This window comes from Drosophila nasuta, chromosome 3 (genome assembly GCF_023558535.2).
Source record: "Drosophila nasuta strain 15112-1781.00 chromosome 3, ASM2355853v1, whole genome shotgun sequence".
Lineage (NCBI taxonomy): Eukaryota > Metazoa > Arthropoda > Insecta > Diptera > Drosophilidae > Drosophila > Drosophila nasuta.
The window spans coordinates 6,612,863-6,629,953 of NC_083457.1; the positions used below are offsets into that span (position 1 = coordinate 6,612,863).

The following is a 17,091-nucleotide window of genomic DNA, read 5'->3' on the forward strand; positions in this document are numbered from 1 at the left end:
TATTGCTGCCAGCAGACAAAAGAGGGATGGATGGAGGGAGGGAGAAGAAGTACTCGGTTGGGGAAGTGATGGCAATTCACAGTTATGCGAGTGTTTGTCATTCGAGTTTTTGGTATAGGTTTCGAAAGACTCGACCCGGTGTTGATTGAAATTTATGATTGGGGTCTGGCATCTTTAGCAATAGCAAAGTGTCATTATCATTGTTGTGATTGTTGTCGTTGTTTGTGTTGTTGCTGGCGATCGTCTTGTCGTCTGTGTTGTCGCCCAGAAGCGGAAACAGCGCCCGCCATTGCTGGGCGCCATTTCGCTTTGTCGCGCGCATCAGTTTTATGGCAAACGGAAGTTCGCGTGTTATTTATGACTGTACAACCGAACGAGCCTCTTCTCTCCCTGTGTGTGTATGTGTGCGTGTGTGTGTGTGAGCGTCTGCTCAATTATGTTTCAATGCGATGGATTTCGCTTTGGATTTTCGTTTATTTAATAGCTTATTACGGTGCAAAAGCCTGTGCAAAACCCAATTAAATGTGACACATCTGCCTTTGACCCCAAACTCGCATGTGGCGTGATTTTGATATATGTAGGTCGATATTGTATATATGTGTATTTATGTACATATGTGGTTGGGGGAATAATCAATTGTTGGCGATCAAACGTAACTTTAATTTATTATGCTCAGTTTGACTGTGTTTCACTTCTGATGGCACTCTCTCGATTTCCTCCTCCACTCGATGTCCTGTCAATTCCTTGAGCATTTCAATGCTATGATAATTGACCTTTACAAACGACTTGGCCAACCCCACAATTAGTCCGGAATAATGATGCATCATTATGACCGCAATACATCAAGCAAGCAGTTGTTGACTTTGCTTTCTCTATTTGGTTCTCTGGCTGGCCTCTTGCGGTTTTATTTTGCCTCGCAGCTTTAATGAGCATAAATCATCACGAAGTCAGACAAGTCACTAATACGACTGGCTGACTGACTTGGCATGGCATCGCATGGCATGGCCTGGCCTACCCTGCGTATGCGTAATATGATAAATATTTAAGACAACTCGCATTGCTGTCAAACTAACTTAGTGTATGTGCTCGGTTTTGCCGGCTTGACAAATGCAAATTTAAATGCGACATGCAAATGACAAGTGCGAGCGAGATAGTTGACAGCAGGCCGTACCGGAAGGACATCGAGAGGGGAGTAAACACTTGCTTATTTATTTGAAAGCATTTCTCCAAAAAAAAGTACATAATTATACCCTACATAAGCTGTAGGAATAGAGTTACTTGTTTAGTAAGGCTTTATTGGTTTTCGTTTTAGTATAAATACAATTTAAATTACACAAATCTTGTATGAGTAATTTTCCTTACTTAAGTTTTTTTTTTATAATTTATATTTCTTTAATATTTATAAATTTATAATATAAATAATAAATAAGTCTTAAAATCCTTATTTACTTGCCAAAAATGTTGATAAATCAATATGAAATTAAAAATTTGGTTATTACTCATATTACTCAAATATGAAAAATTAAAAACTTTTAAAACAATATCTCTACTGAGTATCTGAGGGTTGTGTCTTGTCAGTTCAATAAAAGTATTCCAAGTTGTTTAATCTCATTTCTTTTTTCGGTGCGCCTCATTTTATCAACGTGGAACTTGGCAAAATGCAAAAGCAAAAAAAGTCGCAATAGCGGCGACAACAACAACAACAACTACAACAAAAAGAAAATATAGAAGACACGCTAATAAGTCTGCAACGTGACACTTGGTCATAGAAGGAGCAGAAGCAGTAGAAGTAGAAGTTCGGACGGACAGCCGCGGGCCGCAAATGAGATGACTCTATCGGGCGTGGCATCGCCACTAGAAAAAATGGCTGACATTTTGCAGCCTCCTCCAAAGCAACCTACTCGCTATTAGTTGTTGCTGTTGTTGGTGTTGCTGTTTGCTGTTGCGATGGCAAAATGTAAATAGCAGACGTGACGCCGTGAACTGCGAGCTAAATGTGACAATAAATGCCGGCGGTTATGTATAAATTGCTAAAGTGTGCGGAAAGATTTACGGTCGTCCAAACGGGCAGACTACGCTAAAGGGGATGACCGTAGAGCGTAGGAGGGAGGGAGGAAGAAGAAGCTGTGGCTATAATAACAAACAACAAATAGGCTAGGTACTTGGCAGTCAGAGAGGCAGACAACAACTATGCCAAAGCGTCAGGTGGCACTTTTAGTATGATTGCCAGGCCGACAGCCGACAACGGAGAAGCGAGAAACGGCAGCTAGGCAACCACCCAACCACCCACAGCATCACACACCACCGCACCGCCACCACTACCAAGGCAAGTCAAGGAACAGCAACAGCAACAGCTACAGCAGCACTCACAATGACAGTTTGGCCAACACCAAAAACACTCAGAGTCAGAGTCCAAGTGGACAATGTCTGAGGTGAAGACTGAGATTCAGTAGCTGACTGTTGCTGCTGATGCCATAGACGTGGCTGTTGCTGTAGCTGTGGTTGAGCACGCCGACAAGTGCAGTAGCTTTTATACGCTATAACTAAATAGAGAGTCGCAGGGAATGACAAACTATTTCAATTGATTTTTTTAACTAATGGAAGTGGCTAAGACATGGCTTAAATTTGAAACTGCTTAAAATATACAAAATTTGAAATCTATATATACTTTAATTTATATTATTACTATAAAACGGACTACTACAACATTAACTAAACAAATTATCAAATAAACTTAAAAAAAAACTGAATTTGTATTAAATATTTTTCAACCCTGTTTGTCACTGAAATGTAATCTTCTCAAACAATAAGCTACAACTTTTTCAATATTCATATAATACCAAAAAGTACAGGGTATCACATAGTCCATCTTGCAAGCTTCTACTACTTAGCTTGGCATTGAAGTGGCCATTGTTAGTTGACTGGCAGTTTTTGGCTTGTCATAACGGCTGCACGTGGCGGTTGGCTCAATCATTTGCATAGGGCTTCGTCGATTAGGCAGCTAATTTGAATTCAATTAGCCACGTTATTAAAAAAATCATCAAGTCAGTGTCAAAAGGCAAAGAGAAACAGGTAGGCGGGGTCAAGTCAAGTTAAGTCAAGTCAGCAGCAGCTGCTACCGCTGATGCTGCACACTCGTTCACCAAAAACTTCCCCAGCGTGTCAACGTTTTCTTTCTCTACCAACTTTGTTCGCTCCTCTCTCTCTCTCTGTTTTGATCGCTCACTCTCTTGCACTCACGTTCTCGCTTTTTTGTGCACATTTTCGCCTTAATGAGCTTTTCCGTTGCCTTCGACGAACACTTATGCCATTTGTCGCCATATTTATTTTAATGGTTGCTCAATTTAATCACTTTGCCGGCAGCAGAAGCAGCAGTAGCAGCATCACCAGTCGAAGGGGACTGAAGCGAGAGCCGCAGGAGAAGGTGCCATCAACTTTTGCACCTTGTACTCTCTAGTTTCAAAGAATGCAAAATGTGACAACATCGTTTGTCACAATAAGTTGATTTTGAAATGAGTTTATCAAAGATAATCATATGAGTAGTATGCGATAAAAAAAAGAGAAGAATCTAGTTTTATGAAGATTATGAAGCCCATAAAACTGTTTTAAGTGCTGAAGATGCTTACTTAAAATAAAATAACAAAAACTGTTAAATGCTGAATATGTTTAATAACCACAACATTTTTTTTATTGAGCATCGTCTAATTGATAAAATGTTCAAATTTAAATAAATTGATTAATTTATAATAAAGTTGAATTCTGCACTAAAGACAAGTTATTTGGTAGAGAGTCGAATGTAATTAAGTAAACAGAAGAATAATAAAATGCATTTATTGTCAAGTTAAGTTAATTTGTAGAGAATTCAAAGTGCGGCTTTCGCTTTTGTTGTTGAGTTTGATTGAAGAATGTTGAAGATTTCATTTACGCGACATTTAATTAAGCGCTCAACTTTTCAAGTTTTAATGGAGCGCACACTCAGTGCCGCCCACACACTCACAGACACACACGCGTACACAGACAACCGCACTGACACTTGTGTGTGTCGGTGCGAGTGTACGTATACGTAATGATATTTTTTTGTGGCACTTTGACACGCCAGTTTATTAAATTGCCAGCCTGTAAAAGTCTTTTGCGTGAAGTGAAAATATTTCAAAATTTATTAAATCAAGCATCGGCTTGGCTCGATGCATCCATCTTTATCAGAGCAGTGTGTGTGTGTGTGTGTGTTTGGGAACTGGAACTGCTCCTGTGCAGTTTGTGTCTGATCCTGCTGGTCTACATTTTGCGCTTGCCCGAGTGAAATGAGCTGCATCCGGGCAAAAGGCAACAGCAACTGCAAGCGTTGCATTCTTAACGCCCGAGCACTTTTTTGGGCCACAAAGCAGCGCGAGAGAGATAGCGAAACAGAGAGTGCGAGTAAGAGAGAGAGGGAGAGAAGGTGGGTAGACAGTGTGTGGACTACGGACAACCGCTGCATCCGGGCTTGCTTGTACTCGTATGCCACGTTACGTATACTTTATTCCTGTTCCTGCTGTTCCTGTACGCTGGCGCATTTCCTGTAATACCGCACACACACGCACACATACACGCGGACACACACTCGCACTCGTATAACGAATTTTGATGCATTTCCTGGGCGAACGCTACAGCGCGCACGCGAAAAATTTATGTGCAATCTTAGAAAAATAATGATTATCTTTTATTTTATGGTTGAGCGTACACGTTTCATTCTTATGGCTAGTTGAGGCCAGCGGAAGATGTGTGCGTGTGTGTGTTAGTGTGTGTCATATTATTGTAAGTGACAAGTGAGCCGTAAAAGCTGCCTAAGCTTCTTAATATTTAAAGCCATTTTTTACGACCCTTCCGCGTTCTCTATCTTGGCTGACGTGAGGCATGCAATAATGTGGCAAATCGACAGCTCAACACAATTACACATCGCCTACCGCCCCCTAATTGACACGACAGCCAGCCACGCCTACTTTAATTCAATGCGAAGCAGAGTTGATGTGTATAGAAAATAATCTAGCATGTAAATCATAGTAAGTGAGTGGCACTTGGGTTATATTCATTGATTCAGCCACTTGAGTATTAGATTGCAGATGGCAATGAGTTGAGTTGGTGTTTGGCAGGTGAATGTGACTCTGTCTTAAGGTGTTTTTAGTTCGTCTAACTATAAAGGAAAGAGTGGATATTTCTATAAAGAACTACAATTACAGTTTTCCATTGATTTTTAATACTTGAAATAAAATTCGTATACTGATTTTGATTTTTGATTTTTTTTAATTTAAAATTATTTTCCTATTGTATTTTACTTTAATTTGATTGATTATTATTTTCAAAATTAAATTCCTATCTTCCTTCGATTTGGTTTATATTTATTTTTGAAATAATATTCTTATTTTCCTTTGATTTGATTTATTGTCATATTTGAAATTAAGTTCTTAATATCCTATGATTTGATTGATTATCATATTTAAAGTTAATTTATGTGATTTCATTAATACTCATATTTTAAATTAAAAATAAGAAAATATAATATATAAATATAATTAAACTCTCAAACTATAGAGAATCACGATGTCAAGCATTCATCAGCACACAATTTACATGAGTGTCATTTTACATTTTCTTAATTATGAAAGTAGAGCATTTCATGAACTCAGTGTTGTGTGTGCAGCATGGTTTTATAACAAATTCTTTGCCAAATGCAAAGAAACATCGCAACCTCTAAAAAAGGCAGCAAATTTTTGCATGTGAAAGGAAAATGTTTAGTGAGTGTTGAGTGTTGAGCTTGTTAGGGCAAAGCTGCTCAAATTTGTAAGCAGTGCCACAAACTTAAGCCGATTGTAAAGTATTAGTATTTGAAAATGATAAGAAAGGAAAATTACACTCGCATTTGATATTTTGATAGATTCTAATTGGACTTGAAAATCTATCAAAAGTGAAGTTTTATTTTGTGGCAGTTTTAAAAATATTTCAAATCTAATATAAAAAGTTGCAAACGCTTCAAGGCAATAGGGAAGTTGAAAGTGACTGTGGCAAGCGTAAAGGAAAGTCAATCAAAGTAGGAGGACTTCCAAGGCCTTTCCACGAGTGTTTTGTCAGTATTTGTTTCGTAAGCTTTGTTGCAAGCCTTTTCATGTGAGTGTGTCTGAAATGTTTGTTGCCTATTCTAAAGAAAAGCTTGGAAAGAGGTAGGGAAAGAGAAAGATACACAAAAGACTCTATTTTAAATATATATGATATACTCGTATTTTGTGGCAAGCATTTGAATTTGCACAGCTTACAAGAGAAAGATACAAAATCTATTTCATTTTAAATTACACAAAGGTGTATGTAGAAGAGTATTAAATTCGGTTTAGTTGCTAGTTTTGAAAAGCTTACTTTAATTGATATGTGATACATAATACATATATTACCTATATACTTAAGCTTTAAAAAGAATGTCAAAAAAAAATGTTGAAAATCATTTCAATTGTAAAATTGAAAATTAAATAATGAAGGTTGCTGCCGATCTTATCTTATGATCTTAGAAATATAACAATCAAACAATAAAAAATGAGAGCTCTAATGAATATTTTTAATAAAAACTCGAAACTTTTAACTTTTATAATTAATCTGTGAAAAGAATGGGACTCGAGTAGACTGAAATGTTGAAAACTCTTAGATTCTAAAGTTTTAAATTAAATTAGGCAGATTCAATTATAAATTTATTTCATTAATAGAAGACAAAAATATAGTTATCGTCTATAAGATAAAAAATGTTTGTTCAATCAACATTAAAAAAAGAAAAAATATTTAAAATAATTTTAATATTTATTATTAATTTGTTTTAATTTTGTGCCATGTAAAAGCTTCTATATTTTTCGCTGCTGCAAGAAAAAAGAATCGCTTGGATAGCAAATACATTCTTTTCTTGATGTATTTGAAGATGAAAACTTTAATTGAAGTTGGCTTCAACTGCCACACGTAGCACATGGGGCATGACATGGCATGGGGTTTTAATGATTATGAAATATGTACAGCTGGCAGCAGCAGTAGCACAAGGAGCCTTGGCATGCCCGTTAGCCGCCATTAACCTTAGCCTTAGCTCAAACTCAAACACACGCATTCGCATACAGAACGGGGAGACGCTGCGAGTTTGCGTGGCGCGTGTAAAACTTTCAACGGATAACGTCACTCAGCGGAGCATTGAAGCATCATAAATGACGTAATGTGGCCGCGCTCTTTCACTGTAGACTGGAGACTGGAGGCTGGGTTGAAATGGTTGAATGGCGAGTCGAAGGCGTCGAAGCGCAAATGGTTTTGGCTCATTAAATATACACAACTAATTGAAAATTTGGCTAAATTTCGCTGCTGTTGCTGCAGTTGCAGTTGCATTGGCAGCAACAGAATGTCAACCATAAATTCCAATTAAACTCTGCGTAAGTGCACGACTAAAATGGGAGTCGGCGACGCAGGCGACGGCAGCTATCGAGCAATTTCCCTCGCTACGCCGCGGCCGGGGGCGCAGTGCGTCTATGTTTTGGTTTTGATTAAGTATACGCCCCATTCACCCCAGGCTGCAGCAGCAGCAGCAGCAGCGGCAACAACGGCATGCAAATGTGGTTAGTATGGCAGCAGGCGAAACATTTGCCAGCCATTCACTATGTGTGGCAGCCACAGTTCTATTCCGCATTTCCATTTTCGGATTCCAATTCATTTGGCAGGCAATGTGAGGCGAAATTTTTGTTGTTGATTTTTTTATTTTCTCCTTTTTTTCGTTTTGTGTTGGCAATGTTTGAGTTTGCGTTTAATTGTTTTATTATCCACAAAGTGCTGGCGATTGCATAGAGAGAAAGAGAGCGGCAACGCCCCATATTTCTCCACCTCACACCATTTCCCAGCCATTGAGTGCCCAGTTTTTGGCACTGTCGTTGACCTGGTTGCAACAGCTCCATGGATTTGCTATATATATATATAAATATATATATGATATATATTTTTTTTCTCGCACACTTGTCGAACTCAGCGTCGCCTGCTGTCTGATATATGAGCGTGTGGCAAGTTTCTGGCTGCTGCACAAATTATGCCAAGTGCATACTTGAGGCGTGCCCTGACAGAAGCAGCGACAGCATCAGAGGCAGCGACAGCAGCAGTAGCAGCAGCAGCACAGAACCGCAGTCAGAACCACAGTCAGGGCCACAGCCACGTCATCAGCTCTTAGTAATGTCTCACTTGAGGGCACACAACGTTCGGCCTATGAGTTCTGTCTGCCACAAATTTTTAATTAACTTTATAAAAATCTCATTACTCATTTGCTTTGCACTCGCTCATTATTTGTTTGCTTTATTTATTTTCCCCTCTTCTCCGCTTCCTCTTTCTACCCAAATTAATGCAAATGCATTTGCATTGTTATTTCACTTTGATGAACCCAAAAAAAGCCGATGTGGCAGCAACTTCATTAAGTCAAGCGCACAACTCTTCACAGTGGATTTACGTTGACCGTACCGAACTGTTGCACGTGTGGCAAATGAATGTGTGTGTTGTACGAATAAAGCATGTATATTTAAGGCATCAACAAGACATTTAGCCGACACAATGCACTACGAATATACTATAAAACTTGTCTAACCGAAAACCAAAACTAAACAGCTGCCCAAGTCTGCTGTTGTGGCGTGTACTATATGTTGTGGTTGTCTCACAGAATAGCCAACTGGTTGCAATGCAAATGCAATGTGCTCAAGTGTTCGACTAGCTAACGACCTTTAAGCACAAAGCTTTGCAAATTAGTCAAATTTATTGAAGTTTAAAAGCAGCTGATTATAAAAGAAACACGTAATGAAAAAAGAGACGGTGCGTATGCGTAATATGAATGAATGAATGAATATTCTCTAACGAGCATTCTGTGATAAATGATAAAGAGAGTTTGTAGTAAAAAACAAATAGAAAATTAAAAGACACAATGAATTAAAGTCTTAAAAGAAATAACAGCTGATTATATTTAAGTACATAATCGTATGTATAGTTTTGTTTGTTCTGCTTTCTTTATAAAATTAGTTTTTCAAAACTTTTCAACTTAAAAAAATCAATCAATTCAAACCAAATAACCATTCTCTCTCACGCATTTAACGAGCTGCAATTAAAACTAATACTACTGAAATTTTGAAGCACTCCGAGGTAGCATTGAATAGATAAGCAAATATACCCAGGGAGTAAATATTTGCTTAAGTATAAGCGATAAATGCTTGGCCACAACAAAATGCAGCTACGGAGTGGAACAGGATATGCTCAGGTACAGGTGCAAATGAAACTCTGTGACTTGCACTTACACTTACTTACACATACATACCCAAAACAAGGGAAACAAAACATTGCAGAGAAAAGAAAGTTGTAAGGGAAAACACAATGGTTGAGTTTAGTTTAATGGGAAGCAGCATGTTGCGCATACTTAAGGCCAAAGGCAAAAGCACTTCTCAGGTGCGCAAGGATTGAGGCAATGTTGTTGTGCGTGTGTGTTGTGTTTATTAGTTGAGGGCCCTGAAATGCATGGCATACATAAATTTAGGCAATCTGATCACATAACTTGCTAGCCAGAATGAATCCCCAGAACACGTTCACTTCAATACAGTTGACTTGTCAGCGTGTTAATTTGCTAAATAATTTTCGAATTTTTGTGCGGCCTTTTTGGTGCAGAGTTCGAGCAAAATAAATGGCACTAACTCACCAAGAAAAACATACGCATCGCACACACACGCAAGAGTTAGTAGGGGCGGACACGCCCACTTAGCCAGGGAGAGCTGGTCAAACCAAAAACGAGGCGCAAACGTGCCAAATATGCAAGCAGCAACAAAACAAACGACGCTAAGTGGAAAGGGATAAAGGCCAGCAAACAAAAAAGTAAAAAAAAAAGAAAGAAAAAACTACCGAAGAGCTTCACACAACCAAAGCAAAGCACATCACAACGATATGGATGAGCGTACTCTGTATGTGTGTGTGTTTGCTTAATTCAGAAAGTATACAACCTGCAAGTGGAGGAGGGAAAAACAAAACTGTTTATGATTTCCTAACACGATTTCAGTAGCTTTCACAATTTTTGTATACCTTCCGTCCACTCGTTTATTTGTTTGCCTTTGCTGATTACGTGAGAAATTTTTCCTGCTTTTCTCCCTCATCGGCAAAAAGATGTTGTTGTCCTTGTTGTTGAATTGAGACGGGATGCGAATGCGAGGTGGTTAGCTCCGCTTAAAAGTGCCTCGACAGGACATGTATGCACACACGTTCATCAATTAGTGTTGAAGATTTAATTGTGGCACGTGTGAACTTAATTAAATGGCATTAGTTTTGTAATTGTACAGACGAGTACGTAACACACACACGCACACACATACACAATGTCAACGCCGTCATATTTAATTGGTGCGCCTCGCGCCCCAAAAAAGTGTGCAATTAAATTGCAAACACTCTTGTATATGTTATGTGAATTTGTGCATTTTGGATTCCAATTAATTTCTTGCGAGCACACGCTTGCAATATGCAATTTTCAGCTCTCATTCGTTTTACTATATTAATATGAATTTAACAAACATCAGGTAGCAGCATAAAGTTGTTACTTTAATTAACTATTTATGTGCAGTCGAAAGTTGGTAAACAGTTTTTGCGTGCCTGCTGCTGCTGCGTTAATTAGCATTGCGATTGTCAGGGTAACTGCAACAAAGTTGCAGCAAGCCAAGTCAACTGTAATCGCAAACTTAATTGAAGAACGACTAATTGTAATAATGATTAAAAGCTAAAAGCTATATTCATTTTCACTTTAATTATATTGCGAAAATGTTGAGCGAAATTCATTTTGCTAAAGCTGACCATTTAAAGTAAGATATTTTCTTACATTTTTTAATTAATTCAAAATATGAAAATAAATAAATGTCGCTAATTGACGGTTATTGTAAATCACAGTTATTGGCTCATTAAAATCGCTTGTATTTTCATTGCATCGTGATACTATTAAAATTGCCTGCAGGGTAGCAAATTGTCGTGCAAATTTCAATATTAATATATTGTGTATACACACACATGTATATATATATATAACATATAGTGTAATAAACTTACTATTGTAAACAAAAGGGGCTGACTGCAGGCTGCAAAATTCAAACAGCGTCATTTAAATTATGAAGTTAACATTTGCCTCGGGTCACCAATTATTCATTTGACCTTTTTTTGGGACGTGTTTTTAGGCACAACATGTGTCGAATGTTAAGTATCAAATTTGCGTTTAGCTTTTGTATATTTTTGAATTATAGATATACATTTGTGTGTGTGAATGTGTAGTTTGTTCAGCAGTATGTGTGTCAAGTGAGTATTGTGTGTGTATTTTGAGGCTAGCTTTGTTTAGACCTAACCCATCATCGCTTTGACCGTCGGCAAACTAGTTAAAATTAAAACAAGAAAGAACAAACATAATCAGGCAACCGAAGACAAAATACCCTATACGTTTTTGGTTGCAACTTAATTAAATGTGAAACAGAAAGTCTGTTTCATTGAATTATAAAATATTGAAATAATAATTCTATATGTATTTGTAATAAAATATTGTTATAAAAATGTTGAAAAAAATGTTTAAATTGAAGTACAATAATTACATATAGTCAATATATTTTATATTCCATAAAATATTGAAAATAATTTTGAAAAAATTGAGTCAGCTAAACTTCAAAAAACGTGAAATAATTAAATTAACTCAATATGAAAAAGGAAGTAACTTTCTCAGATTTATCAAATACATACATAAGTTATAATAACAAATATGAACATGCAGTAAAATGTTGTATGAAATAATTTTCAAAAACTTGAAATAAGATTATAAAATTGTGTTGTGGTAATTTTAATAAAACTCCAAAATATTAAATTAAATAAATTAAAAGAAAAATTGAGTGTTTATTCAATGAAGCAACTCGAGAACTAACAATTTTTTTTCTAAATAAAGACAATAAAAATAAATAAGATGAAAAATAGAATAAAACTAAACAAAATGTCTAAGTGATGCAAATATGATGCAAACAAAACTAATAAAAAAATAAAATGAAAAAGTTAAAATAAGTGATAAGACATTAGGCAACAAACCATATCGATAAATTCAAAGCAAAAACAAAGCAGAGATTCTACAATTATTTTGGAGTATACCTTGTTAAACCTTTCTTTAAAGGGTATAATGAAAAGCTGAATTTTTGAATTGGTTGAACCATGGCAATAATAGCAAATAACAAGCACGCTTGAATTAATAAACATTGCAAAATGTTGCATACAATTTTGGTCAGTTGGCGTGGACTGTGAATACAGATTCTATTGAAGAAGGAGAGGGAATGAGATGAGGCGTGATGACGCTGCATTCTGGGAGTAAAGTACTATAAAATTACCTGAACAACAAAATTGTTGGATGCAAAAGAGCTGCTTAATTCATTTTAGAACAAACAACGTGGTTGCAGGCCTAATATTTGTCGTTGCTGCTGTTGCTGTTGCTGCTGTCGCATTTTGGGCCCATGTTTTCAAGTCTGGCATTGCACTTAAATAATGTAAATATAATTTTGCTGTTTGCCACAGCGATTTAGTTTCGCACAAAAATATTTAGTTGCATTTTATGCCCGCTCATGTTTGGCCATTATGCCATTAGTTTTTGTTTAGACGCGCCCAGGTGACAATGCAAATAATTACATGCATGGCATGGCATGGCATTCAATGGATATGTATGGCACAGAACAATACCACAATTTGTGTGTGTGTGTGAGTGTGGCATAACCCAACTACATAATGCATACACACACATGTGTGTGTGGAGAGTTTGCCAGCGTAGAGTACAGTTGGCAGGGCACGTTAAATAAATCAGAAAGTAATTAAAACAACATGAAATGCGAGTTACAGTTTCAACGGAAGTTCGCCTCCCTCTGCTGCATCCTGTCTACTCGGTTCCCCTTCCTTCACTATCTGCTGCTTCCTATTTAGCAAACACAACAGAAAACGCGACCAAGTAAACAACAACACCGACAACAACATGAGAAAACACAGTCAAGTACAAGCGAAGGGAAAAACCACAATAAAAACAACAACAACAACAACGACGACTGGCCATTGAGAGAAAATGTGAAGCAAGCCAAAGAAAATTTGCGCAGCGAAATGCAAAATAAACTTAATTTACTTTTATTTACGTTGACAAATGTTTTCGAAGGAGTGCAACTTTTAATTGCAAAATTTATTTGACTTGCCACCTAGCCACCAAAGGCCCTTAACGTGCATGCCCTCTCTATTCCCCTCTTCCTCTTGCCACGTATGTTTGCCTCTAAATACCTGTGTGCTTTGCCACCAGATTACTTTATCAAAGTGAGCTTACGCCGTCGTCTCTAATTGCGTTAATAAGAAACTCCTTTCAGTCAAATAAAGTCAATTAAAATAGTTCGTTAACGTGCATAGAAAAAACAAAATCCAGGATAAATAAATGAGATTGAATATCAATATTTGGCCAAACCCTGATTTACTTAATTCAACTCGAAAGTACTTTTTATTTGAATACCGATGTTTATTATTAATGGTATTTTTTCCAAAAAAGCTAAAAGTGGTTCTACCCGCCACCCATAGGGTACAAGTATATTTTACTACTCTATGGTATATTTTGAATATTGTGCTATTCCAAATACCAAATATAGCCTTCGATATATTTTAGTATTTAGGCGGAATATTAATTTGGCATATTTTCGGAATATTATTACACTATTTTGTTTATATTCAAAGTGGGTAGTGGGGATCTCATAGTAGAGCACACTCGATAGTAGTTTTCTTACTTGTGTTTTTTTTTTAATTATCCTGAATATTATTTATCCTAATTTAATTATAATTTGTTATATTCCGTTGTATTGCGAATGGAGCTGTATTTGATCTTAAAACTTCGAAATTACAATTTAAAGAATATTCAGTTGGCTCGAGAATTTTGTAGTCAAGTCTTAAATCCCCGAGAATTACTAAAATCTCTGTGCTGAAATCAATCTAAAAATTAATGTTTTTTTTTTTTAAATTACTTTTCTTTCTATACGGAAACACTACTGTAAAGTTGTTATTAGCGAATAAATGCATGATTTAGTAAGATGCCATATGATTTTCACTTTATATACGAAGAATTTGGTGGCTCTGCCTGCAAATGCCATGTTGAAGAGTTGGTAATTCAGTTCAATTTTCGTGATTGACGCCGCCAAAGAGTTTGCAGTCTTTGCTGCATGTCATTTTAATTGCTGCGTCTGCCACTGCCACTTCCACATACATTTTACTTTTTTTTTCATTTTGCCCGCCATTTTTTTTTGTTTTCTTCTTTCTTTTTTTTTTGTTGGCAGTTGCAATAGCATTCATGTTTCGTGTGGAGCAAATCGCAAATTGTGAGCCTTTGTGTGGCGTTTAGTGTGGCAATTTGGCAGCAAACGCAAATTGCGGCGGGTCAGGTGGATGCAACAATATGTGTGTGTCTGCGTGTATGAAATATGCACATAAGCGCCCGCATATTGTAACAGGTCGAATTTTCTGGCGCGTTGCTTGCAATATTTATGCTTTTTATTATGCGGCAGCTGTTGCGGTTCAACTTTTTATGTCACCAAAAAAAAAAGAATGCAATAAAAAAAAAACTACCGAAGGTAAATGCAAAATATTCAGCAGTAATTAAGCAACAATTCGACATTTCAAATTATTTTGCTTGCTTTATCATTGCACTTAAGCGACTGCAAATACAAAACGCCTTAAGTGTGAAATTGTGCAGTTTTATACCTAATTTTTAATTTTTTTTTTGCTCTGCTGAACCATTCTCATGCCTTTAGCTGCGGGCGGAATTTTCATTAAAGCATTTTTGATGTCTAATTTGCATATTTTTTCACAGCCTGGCCGAGAGAAGCCGTCGCCTTTTTACCAGGCGACTGACACGTTAAGCATTCAAGGCATTGTTTTCACACTACGTTCGCCTACACTATCTCTCTCTCTTTTTCGCTCTGTCACACTTACTAGTATTGTTGTCTCTGTCGTTTCGCTCATTGCACTTGTTGTTTGGGGGCTCAACTCTGATTTGGAGCAAGTTTGTTGGGTTTTTGTGCGCCTGACTTGTTTCTTTGGCTGATTCCTTGTTGGCAAAACTGTCGAGTGGCAACACTAATTCTCATGCAGCTTGCAACATAAGCTAAACAACAAATACATGTATGGGAGTGTGTGTGTGTGGAAGCAACTTTTTGTTTGAATTGCAGCTAAATTTGTGCCAGCGTTTTTTACGCCTGCTTTTTATACCCGCTACCCATAGGGTAGAAGGGTATTATAACTTTGTGCCGGCAGGAAATGTATGTAACAGGTAGAAGGAGGCATCTCCGACCCTATAAAGTATATATATTCCTGATCAGCGTCAACAGCCGAGACGATATAGCCATGTCCGTCTGTCCGTCTGTGTGTCTGTCCGTCTGTCCGTCTGTCCGTATGAAACACTGGATCTCAGAGACTATAAGAGATAGAGCTATAATTTTTTTTTCGACAGCATTTGTTATGTTTGCACGCAGATCAAGTTTGTTTCAAATTTTTGCCACGCCCACTTCCGCCCCCGCAAATCAAAAAAATCGAATAACAAGCGTAATTTTAAAGCTAGAGTTCCGAATTTTGGTATATACAATAATAACTATAGTATTTATGATTTCTGAAATTTTGGTTGCGATCAGATAAAAATTGTCGAAGTTATTAAAGAAATACTTTTGTATGGGCAAAAACGCCTACTTACTAGGGGTCTTAGTTGCTTTGGCTGACAATCTGGTATATTGTGCTGTCTATGGTATATTTTGAATACGGTACTATGTCGATATACCAAATATACCATTCGGTATATTTTTTAGTATTTTTGCAGTATATTTGGTATATTTTGAGAAAATCCCGCAAAATATATTTCTTTTATTCAAAATGGGTAGCGGGTATCTCACAGTCGAGTACACTCGACTGTAGCTTTCTTACTTGTTGTTAATTTGCAATTTTGCCAACCAAATCCATTTGCCTGTCTCTCACTTTTCGCTCTCTCCCTCCTTTCCTCTCGCTTTTCACTCTCACTACATGGGTGGTCACACTGGTTAGCTTGGCAGGCAGGCATGGCATTAATTCAATTTCTGTTTGCATATTGTGGGAGCTCATGTTTCTCAGTCCAGACCCAAACCAGACCCTAAAAGTATGCAATGCCCTTTGAAGTGTCCTTTTTGCGCTTTATTGCACATTCCCTGTCAGCTGAAGGCTGCAATCACTTTGCCATTTAGCTTGCAAACTCTTTAAGAATTATCTACATTTAATTGCTGAATCAATTATTAATCACTGCAAACTTAATTACAATTGATAACTGTTTAAGTTATCGCTTGAGTTTCTTCTCGATTATCGCACAGAAAACTAATTCAAAAATAAATATGCATCTTTCACTTGCTCCCCAAAGCGTAGTTTTCCTCTTATTTCTTTCACAAACTTTAGTTTTTCGCCCACCGAGAGCATGAAACTTTGACAACGACGACGACGACGATGACTGCCGCTGCACTTACCAATGCCTTGGACACCATGGCGCATACGTGTTATGGTCGCTGCGTGGTTAAGTGTGGAAACTTCTGATGATGCGTTCGTTCGTTGGCGTTGTTTCGATGTTTGTTTTTATTTCTTATGCATTAAGCATGCATTTATATACGCGTTTTAAGATCAATAACTAGTTTTTAATCGATGATAGGCAAAGCGATTTCGTTTCTTAAGAACTACATAGATGTTTTTTGTAATGAATTGAGTTGGGATCGCGATAGAGGAGTTTGCGAGAATGAATGCCAGCCAGCTGAGCAACTCGACATTTATAATGCTGCGCCTCCGAGTAGGCAGCACTATTTATATTTATACGCGTATATATTTTTGTATATGGTTGACGGAATAAATAAATTCGCTGCCTCTGTCTATTGTTAGATATTGCCACCTGTTGTTGTGTGTGTCGCTGCTGTTGTTGCTGCTGTCTGCATACCACAGTGCTGTTGTCACATCGAAATAGTGGGAAAAGCCCTTTGACGAAGTGCAAAAGTGACAACACGCAATTATTTA

General features: G+C 37.2%; 1 protein-coding gene across 2 annotated transcripts in view; it reads right to left on the reverse strand.

Annotated features, from left to right (window-relative positions):
• LOC132788783 (uncharacterized) overlaps positions 1-16,831 on the reverse strand; it is a 37,363-nt gene extending 20,532 nt beyond the window's left edge. For both annotated transcript variants that reach the window (XR_009632655.1, XM_060796358.1), the window contains exon 1: positions 16,557-16,831. Coding sequence is in view for 1 of the 2 variants with exons in the window: in XM_060796358.1 (XP_060652341.1) it covers positions 16,557-16,574 (18 nt within the window). In the remaining variant the exon portion in view is untranslated. The remainder of the gene's footprint in view (positions 1-16,556) is intronic.
• Between the last annotated feature and the right edge of the window lie 260 nt (positions 16,832-17,091).